This window comes from Lutjanus erythropterus, chromosome 2 (genome assembly GCF_056507025.1).
Source record: "Lutjanus erythropterus isolate fLutEry1 chromosome 2, fLutEry1.hap2, whole genome shotgun sequence".
NCBI classification, from domain to species: Eukaryota; Metazoa; Chordata; class Actinopteri; order Lutjaniformes; family Lutjanidae; genus Lutjanus; species Lutjanus erythropterus.
Window position 1 is genome coordinate 27,090,697 of NC_139318.1, and position 18,569 is coordinate 27,109,265.

At 39.3% G+C, this 18,569-nt stretch overlaps 2 protein-coding genes across 3 annotated transcripts; one reads left to right on the forward strand and one right to left on the reverse strand.

The window, feature by feature from the left end:
* The first annotated feature begins 492 nt into the window (after positions 1–492).
* Positions 493–9,595, forward strand: stau1 (staufen double-stranded RNA binding protein 1). 2 transcript variants are annotated; one of them, XM_084735478.1, is made up of 15 exons: positions 493–688; positions 2,609–2,927; positions 3,187–3,308; positions 3,441–3,597; positions 3,693–3,849; positions 3,946–4,117; positions 4,222–4,317; positions 4,464–4,676; positions 4,765–4,908; positions 5,867–6,013; positions 6,484–6,559; positions 6,679–6,998; positions 7,109–7,231; positions 8,121–8,200; positions 8,791–9,595. In XM_084735478.1, the coding sequence occupies exons 2-15, from the start codon at positions 2,735–2,737 to the stop codon at positions 8,876–8,878; spliced, it is 2,088 nt and encodes a 695-aa protein (XP_084591604.1). In that variant the 5' UTR covers positions 493–688; positions 2,609–2,734; the 3' UTR covers positions 8,879–9,595. The 2 variants fall into 2 exon arrangements, with proteins under 2 accessions (XP_084591604.1, XP_084591614.1); XM_084735488.1 differs by having other exon boundaries at positions 3,441–3,585.
* Positions 9,596–11,282: 1,687 nt separating this feature from the next.
* Positions 11,283–16,857, reverse strand: rdh20 (retinol dehydrogenase 20). Its single transcript, XM_084745179.1, has 5 exons — positions 16,238–16,857; positions 14,726–14,824; positions 14,377–14,522; positions 13,379–13,510; positions 11,283–11,908 (listed from the first exon to the last, which is right to left on the reverse strand). Exons 1-5 carry the CDS (start codon positions 16,688–16,690, stop codon positions 11,788–11,790), a joined length of 951 nt encoding a protein of 316 aa, XP_084601305.1. The 5' UTR covers positions 16,691–16,857; the 3' UTR covers positions 11,283–11,787.
* Positions 16,858–18,569: the final 1,712 nt, after the last annotated feature.

Here is an 18,569-nt window from a genome sequence, read left to right on the forward strand (position 1 = left end):
GTCACGCTATGTTTTTAGCCTAAATCTTCACTGAAGATCCTTATATTGGTAGCTTGGTGTCACGTTCACGTGTGCATGCAAACCTTCTGAACTGGGTGCGAGATTTTGCTTGCATTTGAAAACTGGTCACCATTCATTTCAGTTATTTGGGAGATTCTGCACTGTTTTCCAGCAGTGTTTTGTGGACCAAAAAACAAAGTCTTACCCTCAATCACCACGAGGGTGAGGAGATAATGATTGAGTTTTCATTTTTTGGGTGAACTATCCCTTTAAAGACCTGATAGTTCACCTGCTGCCTAATAAATTCCATATTTTGAGAGGTAACGAGATGATGAATGTTACTCACTTCACGCGTCGACGTTACAATGTGGCTGGTTGGTGTATTCGCTTATCCAGTTGCAGTTATTATAGTAAGAGAAGCGTAATGAATCTTCACTAGCCACTAAATCCTGCTTTATTTTGGAAATACTTCCTCTCTGGCGACGTCACTTCCTGAAGAGAGAACCAAGACAGGGCCATTCTCTTTAGTGTTTGCCCTGTTTTCCCAATGTCCATCTCCTCACCGCCCGTATTTTGATCAAAAAATAACATAGACTGATTCTTGAAACTGGTCATTATCAAAAGCAAACGATAGTAAATCAACCTGTAATATGGAGTAACAAAAAAACTGAACAAAAGGAACGACGAGGTGAGGTTTATTTTGTACACTGACTTATCGATTGTCGGAGTTAGCTAGCTAGCATTTTCACCGGCTCTTCCCAGACTCGCTGGGAATTTATATGGCACGTTTCATTAGCAAATAACATTAAACTCATGTCAGGTGCTGCTGCAAATAAGTTATGGGTATATCTTACTGGAGATACCATTACTAGTCATTTTTGTTCATTCGGGATCATTTTTATAGAGGTTGTCCCATTATGTCCATCCATGGCACTGTAGCCAGTAAGCTATCTAGCTAGCTAACGTGGTCCTTTGGGAAAGCTCCTATAATATCAGGTACCCGGCGGCCTGAATTCATTGTCAGCTAGTTAATATCCTTCACAAATAATATTTTCCTTTTCACACAGATGGTCAAATCATCAGGAAAAATATGTCTACTGATACAAGAGACATTCTCGTGTGTGCATATTTGTAATAGTTAGGTTGAAGCTCCGTACTTGTATCAGCTAACGGGACCTAGCTTACCGGTTAATCTCATAAAACTGGTAAATGTTTAAATTAACATTGTAATGAAAAGTTAGTTTATGTTGTGTAGCCAACGTCTAGTTTAACGATGCATGTGAATTTTAGTTGTGTTAAATCACAGTTAGCGGAGGCTCTGAGGGCCCTACAGCACCCAGACTGTGATGGACACCTCCCAAATCGTGCACCTTCATTGAGGACAAATTAATTATATGGGCTTTGGATCAGCGGCATCGTCATATGACGACCTGGTTAACGTTGGTGCACAATGTTGGTGAGGAAGCAGTTCAGTGTGAGCTAACAGTGGTTTAGCTATGTCAACACATCACAGGCAGTATTGTTCCTGCCACCCATCTGGGTACATTGTTTGATTCGTCCTTGTTTTTGTTGGCTGGGACTTATAAATGATGTTGACATGTTGGGGGTCGTTCTGTGTTGGGACCCTACATAAAGAGTGTTTTGATTGTTAATGTTTAAATGAATACAAATTTGTGAAGTGAACCTCCATAATTAATTTTGTCAATATTGCCAGAGGTGGATATCTAATATAAATGTCCTTATGCACTTTTTTTTTCTTCAGAAAAAAAAGTTCAGCATTGAAACATTATATAAATGTAGTACAGAAACCAGAGCTGGGCAGAGCATTATTCTTAATGTGTATTATACACAATAGACTGCATTGTGCTTTTACTATAATCAAACAATCTAGAAAATCTTTTTTTCTCATCATATGATCGTTATCTTAATGATTTAAAGGTCCATTGGCAGGATATGGAAGAAATAGAATATGATATTCATAATTATCCTTTCATTAGTGTATCATCACCTGTAAATAAGAACTGTTGTGTTTTTGTCACCTTAAAATGAGCCATTTATATCTACAGAGAGAGCAGGTTCTCTTCCCTGGAGGTCGCTGTGTTGCACTGCTATGTTTCTAAAGCAGCCCAACTGACAAACCAAACACTGGTTCTAGAGGGGGCCTTTCACAGCGACTAGATGTTTTCCTACATGCTAGGAAGTGGAAGGGTGAACAAAGTGTTTGCAATCTGCAAGCTCACTGCTAGATGCCACCACATTATATACACTGGTCCTTGAAAGGTGCAAAATTATATTTGTTTCAAGGTTGAAAGTTTAGTTTGAAGGTGCAAAGCCGCCCATGAAGCTCAGTGGTTAGTAGTGTTGCCTCACAGGATGAAGGTGGTAGTGTCAAACCTGATCCAGGCAACTGGGGTCATTCTGTGTAGGTTTTGCATGTTCTCTCTGTCTCTCAATGGGTTTCATGGGCTGTTCATCTTACTCGGTGGGTGCTAGGAGTTTGAGTGTCTGTGGTAGTGACAGTTTTTTAATGAACTAAAAGTAATGCAATTTTCTTCATATGTAGACAGGGTGTATCCAAGCGACTTATCTTATATCCTTACTTTTTCAGGCAGAGCAAACATTCAGACCTCCTCAATAAACAGTTCCTCACACTTTGGCATTCACCATTGCTGCACTACAAAGTTCCTACCTTGACCTCAACAACCCTACAACTGACTAAACTAGACCAACGAGGATGTCCCAGCTCCAGTTTCAGTGTCCGGCTAGCCCGATGCCTGCTGCCTCTGCCCCACTGCAGATGGGGCAGCCGCAGCCCGGCTACAGCATCCCTTGTGCCTCAGGCACCCTTCCCTCGGAGAGCGCCAGCCAGCCCATTAGGAGTTCTGCTCTCCCTGCGGGCTCAGCCACACCCTACAATACCACCACAGGTTTGTGTAATTTATTTCTTCATTAGAAAGTTTATTTTTAATTGCTGCCATAAAGAGCTGCCTCTTGTTTAGCGACTAATATATGTGGTTGCCAATGTCACATTTCTTTTTTTCTTTATTTTATTACTTAATGCCTCTTGTGTTCAAAGATTTTTCAAGCCCATCACTTTTCTCACTCTCTTTGTGTGTTTGTTTTCATGTTCATGATCCTGTCTATTTGTTTAATTGTAATTATTTTGGATCACTTGTTTTTCCACAGTATCTAACATGGCAAACCCTAAAGAGAAGACCCCTATGTGTTTGGTGAATGAGTTAGCCCGTTTCAACAAGATCCAACCTGAGTATAAGCTGCTTTGTGAGCAAGGACCAGCTCACTCCAAGGTACTTTGAGAATATGTTTTTTGCAGACGGATTAATCATTTAATTTCATCTGTACTGTTGTCTTCTTGTGTCACAAGATCATGCTTGTGACAGAGACTCTATCGTATTTCCTCTGTTTCCTGCCTTGGTTAGATTTTCTCAGTTAGACTCACACTGGGAGATCAGCACTGGGAAGCAGAGGGGACCAGCATCAAGAAAGCCCAGCATTCCGCTGCTGCATCTGCCCTCGCTGAGACCACACTTCCCAAGCCCACCGTGAGGACGCCCCGCAACACAGGCAAGAATCCAGGTGGGCTCCTCCCACTGGCTCGGTCTCAGTCTCTTTCTAATGTGTTGCAGAAAAGTGTTTGCTCATATATATCTTTCTCTGTGTTTACCTTACAGTAGATGGAATGACACATACCATGGAGTTAAATGCACTATGTATGAAGCTTGGTAAAAAGCCTATGTATAAACCCATCGACCCGTACCCGGGGATGAGACCACCAAACTTCAACTACAATGTCCGGGCTCCAGGACCTTACCAGCGTTCTATGCAACAGTGAGTTTCCTTCCATTTTGTCTTAATTTTGAATAATTTCTTGAGGCTTATTTTTGAGATGAACAAAACAATTGCATCGACTTTTTCTGTCTCCAGGTACTACTACCCATTTCCTCCAGTGGGACCAATGATATACCACATGGAGCTTTCCATCGGAGGCCAGCAGTTTATTGGTAAGGGACGCACACGGCAGTTAGCCAAACACGACGCTGCTGCCAAGGCCCTGAAAGTGCTGCACAAGGAGCCAATATTGCAACAGTTGCCAGTGGTGAGAAAAGAAGTGCACACTCGGCATGACATAGTGCATGAAAACCTTCATGCTGTTTTATTCAGACATTTTTCTTTCTTTAATATGCATTCTGCTCCTGACAGATGAATGGAGAGCCCGAGGAGGAGAACCTCAACAAATCAGAAATCAGTCAAGTGTTTGAAATTGCACTTAAACGCAACTTACCTGTCAACTTTGAGGTGATTTTTACATATATTTTTATAAACGTTAATAGTATACATTAATTCAGTGAGGTGTAGATGAGATGAAGGATTGAGTTTCTTATCCAGTTTAATGATTACTGAATACAAGCAGTCCTCTACATCATGATTTGTCCCTGTTCCAGGTTTTGAAGGAGGAAGGCCCTCCCCACATGAAGAGTTTTGTAGTGTGTGTTACAGTCGGGGAGTTCACTGGAGAGGGTGAAGGAAAAAGTAAAAAGATCGCCAAGAAGCTGGCGGCAGCAGCGGTGCTGGGGGAGCTGAAGAGGCTACCCCATATACCTAGTGTGGAAAAGACGCTGCCACGCATCAAAAAGAAAACCAAATCCATTATCAAGGTAACATAACCAGTGAGCTGGAATCAAAACAACCAGTACACACCTAAAGTCTTCTCATTAAGTGATGATTAACCTGTCGCATTAACAGCTGCAAACCAGCCCAGAATACGGTCAGGGGATGAATCCCATCAGCCGCCTGGCTCAGATCCAGCAGGCCAAGAAGGAGAAGGAACCAGAGTACAGCATGGTGACAGAGAGAGGTCTGCCTCGACGCAGGGAGTTTGTCATGCAGGTGATTTGACAGCAAATGCTGTTTTTAACTGTTTCCATTAGAGCTGCACGATATGGTAAAAAAAAAAAAAAGATTAGTTTGATAGATATTGCAATATGATTCATGATTAGTGAGAATTAACATTTTGCATCACAATTATAAGTTTCAATGAAAAAACTACTGAAATCATGATGATGTGATATTTTTTGGGGTCTGTACCAGACAAACATGTTTTCTCACATCTGGAGACAAGATTTTAGGCCAGAGGATCTCTGCAGCACTACAGTTCTTCAAAATAATGCTGTTTCGTCACACGTTTTTCCTTTGTCAAAAAATTACAGGTTCAGCGATTTGGATATTGCATTCAGCCATTATGTAATATCGATAATGTTTTGATTAATTGTGCAGTCCTGGTTTCCATCGCTGCATTGTTAGGCACATTTTCAAGTATTACATTAGATGGAAATGGCAAAATTCTTAAAAGTTTTTATACTTGCTTGAGGTGGATTATAACTTTTTCAGAAAGTAGTTCATGCACTTCATGGGAGATGGAAACACCTTTTTCCGAAAAGGTTAAGAACACCAGTGACTAATCAGCTCTTTCTACTGTGAGAGGAGATGGAGAAGAATTAAGAGCTGTTTCCACTATCATGAATGAAAATGACATGCAAAAATACTCACAACTTGCCCAATTGGAAAAAAACCTCCTGAAGAACCAACCTCTACTTCTACTCTGTATATTACAGCTGTGTGTAACATCGCCTCTACTGCCTATTTCTGACTAAACTATGCTTTGTGTAGCCTAGTTTATTTGCTCCAAACAATTTGATGGAGAGGCACCGACTTTGCATTTTCTTTTCTTATTTTTCCTTTTTCTGCAACATTTCAAAATTGCTTCAAATTTGCTCGACAGTTAGCCTCTGTTTTCCTCTGCCTTTGCTGCACCATTCAGTCCTTTGATGCATGTTTTGTGGTGCAGGTGACTGTGTGCGGCCAGTCTGCAGAGGGAATGGGACCTAGTAAGAAGGTGGCCAAGAGGAACGCAGCAGAGAAAATGCTGGAGCTTCTGGGATATAAAGTGCCTCAGCCTCAGCCCCCTAAACCGGCACTCAAAACTGATGAAAAGGTAGTGCTACACAGGGCTAATGCAGATATGTAAAAAGTCTCAAGTTTCAAATCCAATAATATGAATTTTAGGCCTTGAAATCTCTTAAAATGTCTTGGACAAGACTTATAAATTGAATTGTGAAGAATATTACTTTTCTAAACTTGGATTTAACTTCAGTCATGCTTTTAAATGTGTTTTTGGGAAAAAAAATGTATCGATCATGCCTTAAAAACTTCAAAATAAAACCAACATTGAACTAACAAACACTAATGCAAACTGTGCATGCACGATTTGGCCAGTATGGATGTGAAATAGGTCTTAAATTATATTCACAATGATCTTAAAGTCTAAAATGTGGACTTAAAACCTACAGATACCCTGCTACACCTTAATCAAACAAGTTTTGTAAACATGACAGACAAAGAAAGTTTGATATCTGTGTGAACTCTCATTCCTTCATGCACATATATTGGTTTTGTAATATTTAGACCCCAGTGAAAAAGCCTGGTGATGGACGCAAAGTGACCTTCTTTGAACCTGGCTCTGTAGAAGATGTGGCACTGGGTACGTATCGGTAGATCTGTTAGAATCATATATTTAGCAGTGGCCATAAAGTATGAATTATGATATTACTGCTGTTGTGTGTATGCACCCGTAATGAATGTGCTTTTTTCGTTTTGCAGGTTCCAAGGAGGAGGACTTCCGCCTGCCTTACCTGAGCCACCAGCAGCTGCCTGCAGGTATCCTGCCCATGGTCCCTGAGGTTGCTCAAGCAGTCGGGGCCTGCCAAGGATCCCAGGCCAAGGACTTCAGTCGAGCTATGCCGAACCCAGGCAAGGCCACAATCACTGCCATGATTGCCAACGAGCTGCTTTATGCAGGGACGTCCCTGACTGCTGAGACTATCCTGAAGAACAAAAATAACATGAACCAACTGCCCCACGGACCCCTCACCAGGCCTTCAGAACAGCTCAGCTTCCTTGCATCTGTGCAGGGCCTGCAGGTAACACACAACATTATCTTAGTGAGGCCATTAGTGTGCATGCAGCTGATTTGGAAAAAAAAATCACATAAAAAGGTAAATATTCATTGAAATATTTTGTGTTCTTGCAGGTGGAATACAAAGATTTTCCCAAAAACAATAAGAATGAGTTTGTGTCACTGATTAACTGCTCCTCCCAGCCACCACTCATCAGCCACGGGATTGGGAAAGATGTAGAATCCTGTCATGATATGGTGAGTTTAAAAAAAACCAAAACAAAACTGTGTATTCTCTTCAACAGTCTTGTCTAGAATGTGTCTGTCAAAACTCATAATGTATGAGGAATCACATTGTGTGAGAGCTGCAGTAGCAATGAGCCAGCATGTGTCGGAATATGGAGTATTTGGATGCTTCAGGAATTGTTGGTAACGGATAACCAACAGGAACAAAATGCTCAAAACAAGTGGCTATCAGTGCGTCAGACATATATAAGCTTCTACAGTATGAGTTAGGCGTGCATGATAATATCAGCACGCCATCAGTATTGGTCTGAAATAAACGTTTCTGCCAATATAACAGGCAGATAAGATGATCCTTCAGTTATGAGCTTGTGACACATCTGTGGTAGGGTGTTTTTTGAAGTGTTTGAAACACACAGCAAAGTTGCTGTTTGCAGTGATTGCTTAGCGTCAGCCATGCGAGGATGAGCTACATTTCTTCAACACTACAAATTTTATTCCCTATCTTAAAATACAGCCACCAAATCAGAACAATGAATCTGTGAAGACCAAAAAAAAAAACAGCAGTGAAACAAGAAACTGTTAGTAGTACCTTTGTCAGTTTTACCCAATGAAGGCATACATTTTGAAAACCATTTAATTTTATAAAACATTAAATTTTATGTCTGCATTTGTCTGGGCCCTCATGATAAGACAATGCATAGTAATATGTTAATCCCACTATATCAGATACTTAATGTTTGCCGTAAGAAAAAAAAAAAAAAAAAAGTCCATGCATCAGCAGTCGGTTAAAATTAACTAGAAAATTTCAGCATATTAGATACTGGGAAAAATCTAATATTGCGCATCCAAACAATGAGGCTCTAATTAACAACCCAACCTGTCCTGTTCTTCATCTCTCCAGGCTGCACTGAATATATTGAAGTTGCTCGCTGAGTTGGACCAGCAGTCAAATGAAAGGACAGGAAATGGACCAGCCTCTCGGTAAGCTCTGACAAACATGGTCTCTTACGTATGTTGCTTACGTACAGATGTGTTAACAATAAGCCTTTCATTCTATTAACAATCAAAATGAGTAATCAGACAGAATAATAATAATAATAATGAGAATGATGAAGCCTGATGTAAACACTGCAGTCGGCATGAAATTGCTTTTGTTGTTTGCTACTTACCAGTGCTCTCTGCCTGTTGTCCAAGTGATGCATGTTTCTCCAGGAGATGATTTATTATTTTTTGTAGAAACAACAAAAGGCTCAGCATTTCCTTAATAACTGGTTGTAGCATATTCTGATTAAGCTGCTGTTTAATAACTAAGAGCACAGCAGTAAGCTGGTAATAGTTACAAGCACTCAGTAGGCCTTCATCTTTCCAAAGGTCTGACGATGATCAGGGGTTAGATTTGGTGTTTATTTTTGTGATAATTTATTGTGTAAACAGGACAGTTTATCAGATCATTTTAAATGAAATTCCGACTCCGACTGAACAAACATTGGTGGAGTGTAATCACAGTCATCATGAGAATTTTAGGGCCAATAAACAGTTAATTAAATCGACTTGTGACTTGTTTTCTACAGGTGTGGCAAGCAGGAAATCGAAGGTGACTTGCACCACAAACAGGCTAACTCAAGCACATTGGCACAGACCCTGGATGGCACTGTTTAGATGATCAGGTTTGGTTGTCTGTAAAAGCACTAGAGAAAACTCAGACACTGTGTTCTTAGTCCGTTACAGAAGGCTACAAGAAGCTTCGGGCACTGTCGGCTCTAAACCATCACTGTTCATGTTCATTGTTCCAAAATGTTCACAGTTAAACAAGATTGATTGGAAACAAATAGTTTCTTCCCCTTGATGTTGTTTAATTGTACACATTATTTATTTTGTTGCTTTGTAGAAAAAGTAGCTGCATCCTAGTCAATGAGTTGTGGGTTTACGTGTTGGAAAAAAAAAAAGTGAAGCGATTTAACTGTGAACTGTGTTTTTGTTTTGCCTAGAACTTGTTTCTTCTCTGTGAGACCTTCTAATTCTTGTTTTTAAGTCTTTTGTGTTTTATCCCCCACTGAGGTAGTTCATTAAACTAGATCTTGTAAAGGTTTGGACCTCGTCTTTGTCTAGGGTGCAGCTGGCGAACCTCTGTTGATTTTCCTAGAGTGCTTTATATCAACAACCAGTGTTATCGACATTACCATGTAGGGCCGGGAAGAATTTCTGACTAAATGTAGCGTGTGATGTAATGTGACGTGTCTGCTGTGTGTGGCAGGGACGTTTCCCTGTTGCGTCAGTTTCCCTGATACTTCCTTCTCCTCCCTCATGTCAACCTCCCTTTTCTCTCCGCTCCCCATGGTAATTAAACTCAATGTGCTCATGTGCACAAAACACGCACCTCTGTCATCCTGTCTTTTTATTCACCTGCCAGTGCTGGAATATATAATTAAACAGGTCTGGGTTATCTGGAGTTGTGCGATAAGTCACTATGATCATTTAACAACCTTAAGTGGTGTCATGATTATTTTGTGTCAATGTGTTTCCAAATTAATGGTTCCTACAAATAGAAATAAATAAAAACTAACAAGATGAGTTATTTAAGTTGTAATCCTTTAGATTCCAGTCATAGTATTGCAAGTTCAGTTAAATACTGCAGGAAACACCCCTTGAGTTACTGTTTTGTCAGAAATACAACAGAGGAACAACTTGTGTGTCTTTTTACAGTGCTACAAACTAGAGATGAAATGTATGAAATGTTTATATCACAATGACAGAAATCATAATAGAAATTCTGAGTTATCAATATTATTGAGGTATTGTTAAAATGTTTTCACTGATGAAAAACAAACCCAGGTTGCATACTGCACCTGCATCTGGGAGACTGTTGCTTACTTTGGTTGGTGAGTTTTTGTCAGCACAGTAATCAATTAATGAATGAAAATTAAAATTTGAGATGACTCTACAGGAAGTTTACCATGTTTTATCTTAAAAATAATAATCATCTCATCCCTACTACCAGCATTTTTCTTGTAATAAAGAATTCAGTGCATAATGAAAGATAGCAACACCAGTTTACACATGTATTTCCTTGTAGCTATGGAGACGATAGAGGTATTTACACACTGTTAATAATTGGGGTTTGATTTGATCAAATCTTAAGGGATATAAATAAGTATTATTTTAGACATTGGAAGACTTTTTTCTGTTTTACTATATCAGTAAACATGATCAGTTCCTTTAAAAAGCAATAGACCTTTTCACAGCAGTCATGTTGACATGAAATAGTAAACACTGGTGTTGATACTAGTACTGATACTAATTAAGGTCCCATCCTATTCAGCTCAAACAGAGTCAGAGTGCTGTTATTGTGCATGCTGGCTCACTGGAAAGGCTCTGCTACACTAAATGGAATGGGACCTTAGTATCATTGGTGCCATTTCATGAGGCCTATTATTATTGACTATTTAACATGTTATTTTTTATACATTTGCCTTTTAGCAATATTGGAAAAAATTGTACACATTCCTCAAATTGTTCGCAGGTTTGTATTGTTTATGTTAGAGCTTCTTATCAAAAAACAAAAGCACCTTCGTTTCATCAGAATTAAGCTGCTATAAACATTCATTATATAACACTGGGGTTTTGATATGAAGCTAACATGACGAGAATATAAAATATTTATTCATTTTAATTTGAGTACATGACTGGAGACATTTAATTAAAATGGTACACTCTGACATGACGCTGTAGGGAATGCTGCATCATTAGTCACACTTGCTTCCTTGCATGAACATATTTTTGTGCAGTGTTGACATTTAACTGTCTTCTGAGGTTAGCCACACTTGTAAGTGCAGTAGGTCCCAAAATTGGCCACTGAAAAGTCCTTTTCACAGAATCGGTGAGTGAAATGAAAATCTTTTTCCTTAAAGAATTCATGGTAATCACACATTTGAATCCTGTTCCATTTCAGTATCAGTTCTTTATACCAAACTATCAATCCATTGTCACCTTCATCTGCCTCGCCTCTCTTTTTGCTGTTTGCATGTCTTTTGAAGTTCACAAAAACAATGCATCAGACAGGGTGTTTAGAATAATAGTTTTCAGTTTATTTTATGTAAACACAACACAGCAAAATATTCAGGTATATTAAGTTACAGATATTAAAGACATTCCCCTTTTGGCCAGTCCAGGATTTAATCACGGTGACATATTTTGTCATTCTAAGGGTTTATGGTGAAAACACTTTGAAGGGACTTTAGATTTCATCTGAACATTATTGACATGTTTTGTTTGTTTGGGTGCTGATGACCACTTGGCTGAGTCGTCATCTAGTACAGACTTCTGAATGTTCAGCCTCAAAATCTAAAGCCCCCATAATTTGAATTCTGCTTTATTTCTGTGCATCCACTTGTTACTGAATCCAGACTGTAGCTGAGCAGTTTGGCCCACTACTGTCCCCACAAGCAGGTTTTTTTTTTTCTTCTTGTTTTTCCATTATCTGATTAAGGCCTGTCATAAACCCTTTGAATGATATTTGATTTTAATTAGGTTTTGACTCCCAAAGCTGTCTTCACTGTACTTAGGTGTGATTATGCAACCTGAACAAGGCCATTAGACTGCTGTTTCTTCATGGTGTCAATGAAGGGGTACATGCACTTGTCAGACCCCATGAAGCGATACGTGACCACATTGGATTCCCATGGCAACAATCTGAAAGAGAACGTGCAATCAAGCTTAAAATACTCAATATCAGCTGTTAAGCAATGGAAGTGCACACATGAAAAAATAATGACGGAAAAATGGCAACACTTTATGATACAGCCCACAATTTAAAGTGCAATTTTGTTGTATGAATCTCTACTGTTATATATAATAAGGCTAATAATATTTGGGCATTTTAGAGGCAAGGAGAAATAAATTATTTTTGTAATTACTGTGTAACTATCAGGTACAATACTGTGAAACAAATCTGAAGTATGGGGATAATAGTAGCAGATAGAAGTAATAGTAGAGGAGGGGGTAATCATTTTCCCATGGAGGAAATAGTGGGCCAAAAGCAAACATCTATTGTATTGTTAAGATGTACAATGGCAGGCTTCGAGGATCTAAAAGTGTCACTCAGTATATTTACCACAAAAACACCTAGCAGGTCAAATCAAACCCTGTTGTAAAGTTGTACATTACTGTCATGATCAAAGTGCTAAAGCTTTTGTTTTTATTGTACTGTAGTCGATCCAGACCATAAGCTGGTTGGCTAAATGGCTTATGCACTGTGTTATTGTTTAACTGGTTAAATTTCCTATAAGTACATTGCTGTACCACATAAATGACTGACAAGTCCCTCATTATTTAAGTGTTTTAGCTTCTCACCCAAAAACCACATTGGTGTGCTCTGGTTATTTTACATCACAAGGTTGTAGTACTTTTATGCTACACACACACAAACAACACAGATCAAAGGTTAACAAACACTATTAATTATGATGGAGAGAGGGGGATGAATTTAAAAGTCTCACAGGTAGAGGGAAGCAGCTGCTCTGTAGTTTGGTGGTACAGCAGCAGATACTTCTGTATCTCTTGCCAGATGGCAGCAGGCTAAACAGGCTGTGGTTGTCTGGGTATTGTCTTTTAGTGTCCCCTTTGGGCTCTGCAGGCACCTCATCTCCTCTGTCACTCATGCTTGGTAGATGGTCGCCAGTGATGTGCTCAGTGGTTTTAATCACCTGCTGCAGAGTCCTGGACCATGTACATCCCATGCCAGTTTGTGATTCCAGTCAAGATGCTTTCTGCTGCACCTCTCTAAGTTATTTTGCGTAACATAGCCCATGTATTTTATATCTTCTTCAATAACATATACGTTTTGGGAGATTTTACAAAAGCATCTTTCCTTACCATTCTGTTCAGTTTTGTTTTCCCAGTGCTTACAAAAATACTTATGGCATTATAAATGTTTCTACTTTCCTCTAAAAAAAAATGCCCAGTTGTTACTCTCTGGTTCCTCCATAGCCTTTTTTTCTTCTACGATATCAACATTTAAATACCACTAGGATCTGTGAAGTATTTTGTTGATACCTGATTCATACAGTGTGATTTCACTGTAAATCTCAGGCTGTGTAGTAAAGCATTACCAGAATTATTTATGTCCTTACAGATAATATGAGGGTGTGGCTTTGTACTTACGCTCTGGACAGGAAAGGCAGGTAGGTGAGACGAGGGATGCACACTAATGGTTGATCTATGAGGATGGCGTTCATGGCCTGCTCAACACAGTACTGCGGCTCCAGAGGGGGCAGCAGCAGTTCCACTTCCTCCCTATTAGTGGCACCAAAGGACAAACAGGCTGTTACTAATCTTTTAGTACACAGCATCGTGACAGCAAGTCCATTCCCAAACACTGACGTCAAAAGTACCAATACTTTTTCAATAACACATGCTTAAAATGATAATACAAAACACAAAACAAAATGATACAATACTAAAATTTGACAGTATGGACAGTACCGAAGGTATAAAACGAAAATATCTAAATATCATTCAAGACCTAAGTTCCGTTTAGTCTTTATTTTCCTGCAAAAAGTTGGGTTGTACAAAGCAAAACCAGACAGTGTTCAGTGACAGTGAAAAAGATCCTATTTTTGGTGCCTTGTTCTTTTTGTTGTGGTATTGAAAGAGGCATTGACTGTTTTTTATGCAAGTATATAGTATATATATTTTTATCCAAGCTTTAAAATTCTGGTATCGTACAACCCTGGCAAACAAACAGCCACACTAACAGAATGCCTACCCAAGTCAACACATCCATATTCCTGTGCTGCATTTTTGATATACAGCAAGAAGACAGTAATTTAATTTAGAATATGAACAGAGTACTCCAGTATCATATTTCAGCATTTCAGGACAATTACCACAAGAAACCCTTTATGGGAAAATACATTATAAACCCAAACCTAGAGGCAAGACAGGAAGTAGAGCAGGGCCTGGATTCACTCACTGTAAGGTGAGGGAACACAAATGCTACAGTTGTTTGAATTTTATCTTATAGACTTGTGTTGTTATAAATTCAGAAACTTTACTTACATTTTTAAATCAAATTTAACAACATAATGATGGATATTTGAGTTTTGAGCAGTTATTTTGACAGTAATGAATGACAGTATGTGTGTATTTTGTTGACATACCGTATCTTGCAGCCCTCAAACATGCCTGTATCCACAATATAGGGGCACACCAGAGTGGTCTTCACTCCATCAAACTCCTCGGCTATCAGCTCATGGGCCAGAGATTCGTGGAAGCCCACTGCAGCAAACTTACTGGCACAGTAATCCTGTCTCAGACAAAAAAAACAACACTCAGTCTCTGTGTCTTTACATTACTGAATTGTTACTGAATGATATGCAATTTGTCAGACATGCTCAAACTTCTGTTTTGCGTTTGAACTTCATTTGAGCAGAGAACTGTGTGAAAGACTGAGACAACAAAGCTGTCATATCTTAGTGTTGCAGTGGTGTTTCTGCCTCCCTGGTTCACCTCGACAGCAGCGGTGCTGAAGAGACCGAGGACGCTGGCGATGGTAATGATGTGTCCATGATTCTGGGCCTTCATCTGAGGGAGGAAGGCCTTCACTGTCTGAGACGCACACACATACACACATTGTTATTGTTATGCTGCAGTAGATTAGAATGAGGCAACAAGCAGTGTTCATATGACTTGAAGTGACTAATTAAATGTTGCTCAATGTGAAGGAAGCTTATGTTGCATGAGCAGCTTCATATTAAGAGGATTTATTATGTGGGAATTCTACAGTCCATAGTGTGAAGGGGATAAAGCTATTAATGCAATGCATTTTACATGTCATGCGTCACACTGTGCACAATAACTAGCTCTGTAGGCTACAGCAGCTGATACTGGAAAGATTATTGATTGTGAAATTCAAAAGCTTAATTTCCACCTCTCTAAAGTCAGTCGGTGCTAAATCATCGTCTATGTTTGACTTAAAAAGTGTGTCACCTACAAAGCAGGGCAGATTTCATTTTAAAAAACAGTGTTTTACTAATCAGGGAACAAAATGGAAAATACACGTATATAATGACTGAATTGTACACAAGTTTTGGTCCTTGTCTTCACTGTTTTGATAGAGTTATACCTTTTTTTGCTTTGGCAACTGAATTAAATTTTGTTTTTACTTTTTTCAGTATAATATATACTAAAATTGACAAACATGATCAAATAAGTCTGTTCTCATACAACTGAAAAAAGGCTGGTTTCTGATCAATATATGTTTATAATTAAATATAAGAGTTACTGATCAGGACATATGATGATGGTTTACTCAAAAATACTGAAAACATAAATTGATAGACAGACAATTAGATGGCAACTATTTTGGTAACCATTTTTCATGCAAGAACATTTCGTGGTTCCAGCTTTGCAAATGTGAAGATGTGCTGCTTTTCCTTTTATTTACCACAGTATTAATAAGTCAAGAGCATTTGGACTCTGTCGTTTTTTTCCCCTGTAGTTCTATTTATCCATCTAGACTGTTTTGGTGTGAGTTTTGGAGATAGCAGCTGAGAGATTTCTGCCTTTTCTCAAATATAATGGGACTTAAATGGCACTTGGCATGTGGTGCTCGAAGCACCAAAAAAACACCCTTGGAAAAACTCAACAGCAACATCTCTTTCCAGAAATCAAGGCTTGGTTACTGAAGATAATCCACAGACCCTGCTGGGAACAGTTTCATAGAGGAACTATTAGCACTGTGTATTATTTAAAAAAAAAAAATGATACCAATGGAGTGATTCATTTGATAATTTTTTCCCCCTGTTTTTTTGTTCTTCTCTGTCTTTAATCATAGGATAGGAACTATTTTTTTTCTACCATAGAAAAAAATAGTTCCAAGAGCTGGGTAGCGGTACTCAGTATCTTTACAGTATCGACTGAAATAACCCAGTTTTTCTACCATAGAAAAAAATAGCACTGAGAACTGTCCCCCAAAGTTTATTTCACCACCACAGTGAATATTGACTAAGTAGTTCTCACCCAGAAGAGGGCATGGCAGTTGACCTTCATGGTCCTCTCCACCAGCTCATCAGGACAGTCCAACATGCGCTCTCCAGCCACCACTCCAGCATTGTTTACCAGCATGGTGACGTCCCGGCCCAGGTCCTTCCTCACAAGGTCTGCATTGCGGTACACATCCTCCCTGTTGGTCACATCCACCGTGTAGGTGTACGCCTTACCCCCCATCTCACGCACCAGCTTGGCTGTCTGCTCATTGGAGCTGCTGTTAACATCCCACAGCACCACCTCTGCCCCATGCTTGGTGAATTCCTGAGCGAAGAGGCGACCCAGGCCTCCACCTGCTCCGGTGATCAGCACCAGCTCTCCATCAATGGGTTTAGTGCGTGGGCGCAGGACGATCCGCACAGAGTTGCGCAGAATGAAGTAAATCACATCCAGAAGCATCATCTGGAGGTCCATGAGGAAAATCATGTTGATCTACTTCACTGATGGCGCTGATTGTAAGAAGAAATGTCTCAGTAAGGCTACAGTGGGTTAGTCTTCACACCTATTACCTGTGAAGGTGTGTTTCCTACGTTCTAACTAAGTGTCAGAGTGTGTGAGTGCAGAGGATGCAGACAGCCAAGCTGGTGTTTCCTTCCCTCTATGACTCTCAGCCCCCATCCACAGTTTATTTAAACACTCTCCTCCTGGATTAGAGGAAATAACTTGAGCTCCTAATGAAACCACTTTTGTTGCAAGCTGTGAATGTATGCATTCTCACCATTACTGGGGAAAATAACATGTGCCTGAAGGCATTATTCCAAGTTAAAGATCCTTTAGGAGTCAGGGTCTTTGGAGGACATTATACTAAGTTCACAGCTTTTACTTACGGTACACGTGAAGCTCTGGCATAGGCTCAGTATAGGCTTCCTCTCACTGCTGGACACAGGGGGGTTGCACGGTGCCCCAGTGTTTGAAAACGCATAAAAATGCAAAAACACGGTTAAGTGCTTTCTAGGGTGACCTTCCACTGGAGAAAATATAATTAAGTGCCCTCTAGAGTGTCCTTCTAGTGGAGAAAATGTGGTTAAGTGCTTTCAGGGTTACCCCCCAATCCAGAAAACATTACTAAGTGTCCTCAAGGGTGGCTTCCAATGGAGAAAACATGATGCAGTACCCTTTTTTTTAATCGAATTTATTTATTGGTGATTTTTCACCATTAGTTTCTATTAGTTCAAGGCCCCATAAATATCCACTGCAGTATCCAAAATTTATGGTATGTGGCGTGTTGTGTGTGATACAGAGTTTGCAAGAAAATTCATCATAAATTATGAGATTTCAGTGCAGTATGAAACAAGAAGGATTGTGTATATTAATGAATTCTAGCCTCAGCTGTACCGAACACACCAGAACAATGAAAAGGACTAATGAGTCTCTCTTTTTAAATATATTTTTAAAGGCATAATATTCCGCATTTTCCTTTAAAAAGCAATGTATAGACTCAGAAACATAATCTCTTTCAATCATTACTTGTGACCCACTAGAAGTGAGTGGTGGTGACCGTATCAGTATTTCTTTATTTTCTCATCATTTTGCTGTGATCTGGACACTTTACCAACCCCAAACCTCAGCATTTGACATCCTGGAAACAAGACTCAACAGTCTTTCTGGTGTGTTTACAGACAGCTTGGATAATACTGATTCTACCTTCAACTAAAACATAAGTAATGAAGCTAATTAAGTACAAACATTTTAAACCTTATACTCCCAGCAGTTGTGGAAAGTAACTAAATATTTCACAATTACTCAAATACTATACATAAGTACAAATTTAAGGTACTTGAATATTTCAATCTCATGCAACTTTCTACTTTCACTGCACATTTCAGAGGCAAATATTGTGCTTTTTATTTTACTATCTGTGACAGCTATAGATACTAGATACTTAGTAGATATATACTTCGTTTTGCCCTCAAAACATGAGCAAATTAACAATATTCAAGGACAAGCTTTGGTGCCAGTTGGACCTCTGGCATGTAGAGCAGTCAGAGTCATATTAAATGAGAACATAAGGAGATTATGTACATATATGTGAACTGTAAATCTCTGGATTGTTACTTGTGTTGCAAGAAGGCTGTTTGTTTCTGTATCAAGTTCTTGTCTTTTAGGTGAACACTGGCAGCTTTGTTTACTCTATGTTGGCATGTGGGTCATATTTATAGAACCACACCACTGAAGCTGCACGGTGCACGCATTATAAATCCTGTGCATTTATATCACAATGATCATCTGCATTTATTGTGGTCAATATTATTGTTGCATCTTTGAAAATACAGTTCAAATTGTCACCAGTAATGTAAAGATTATC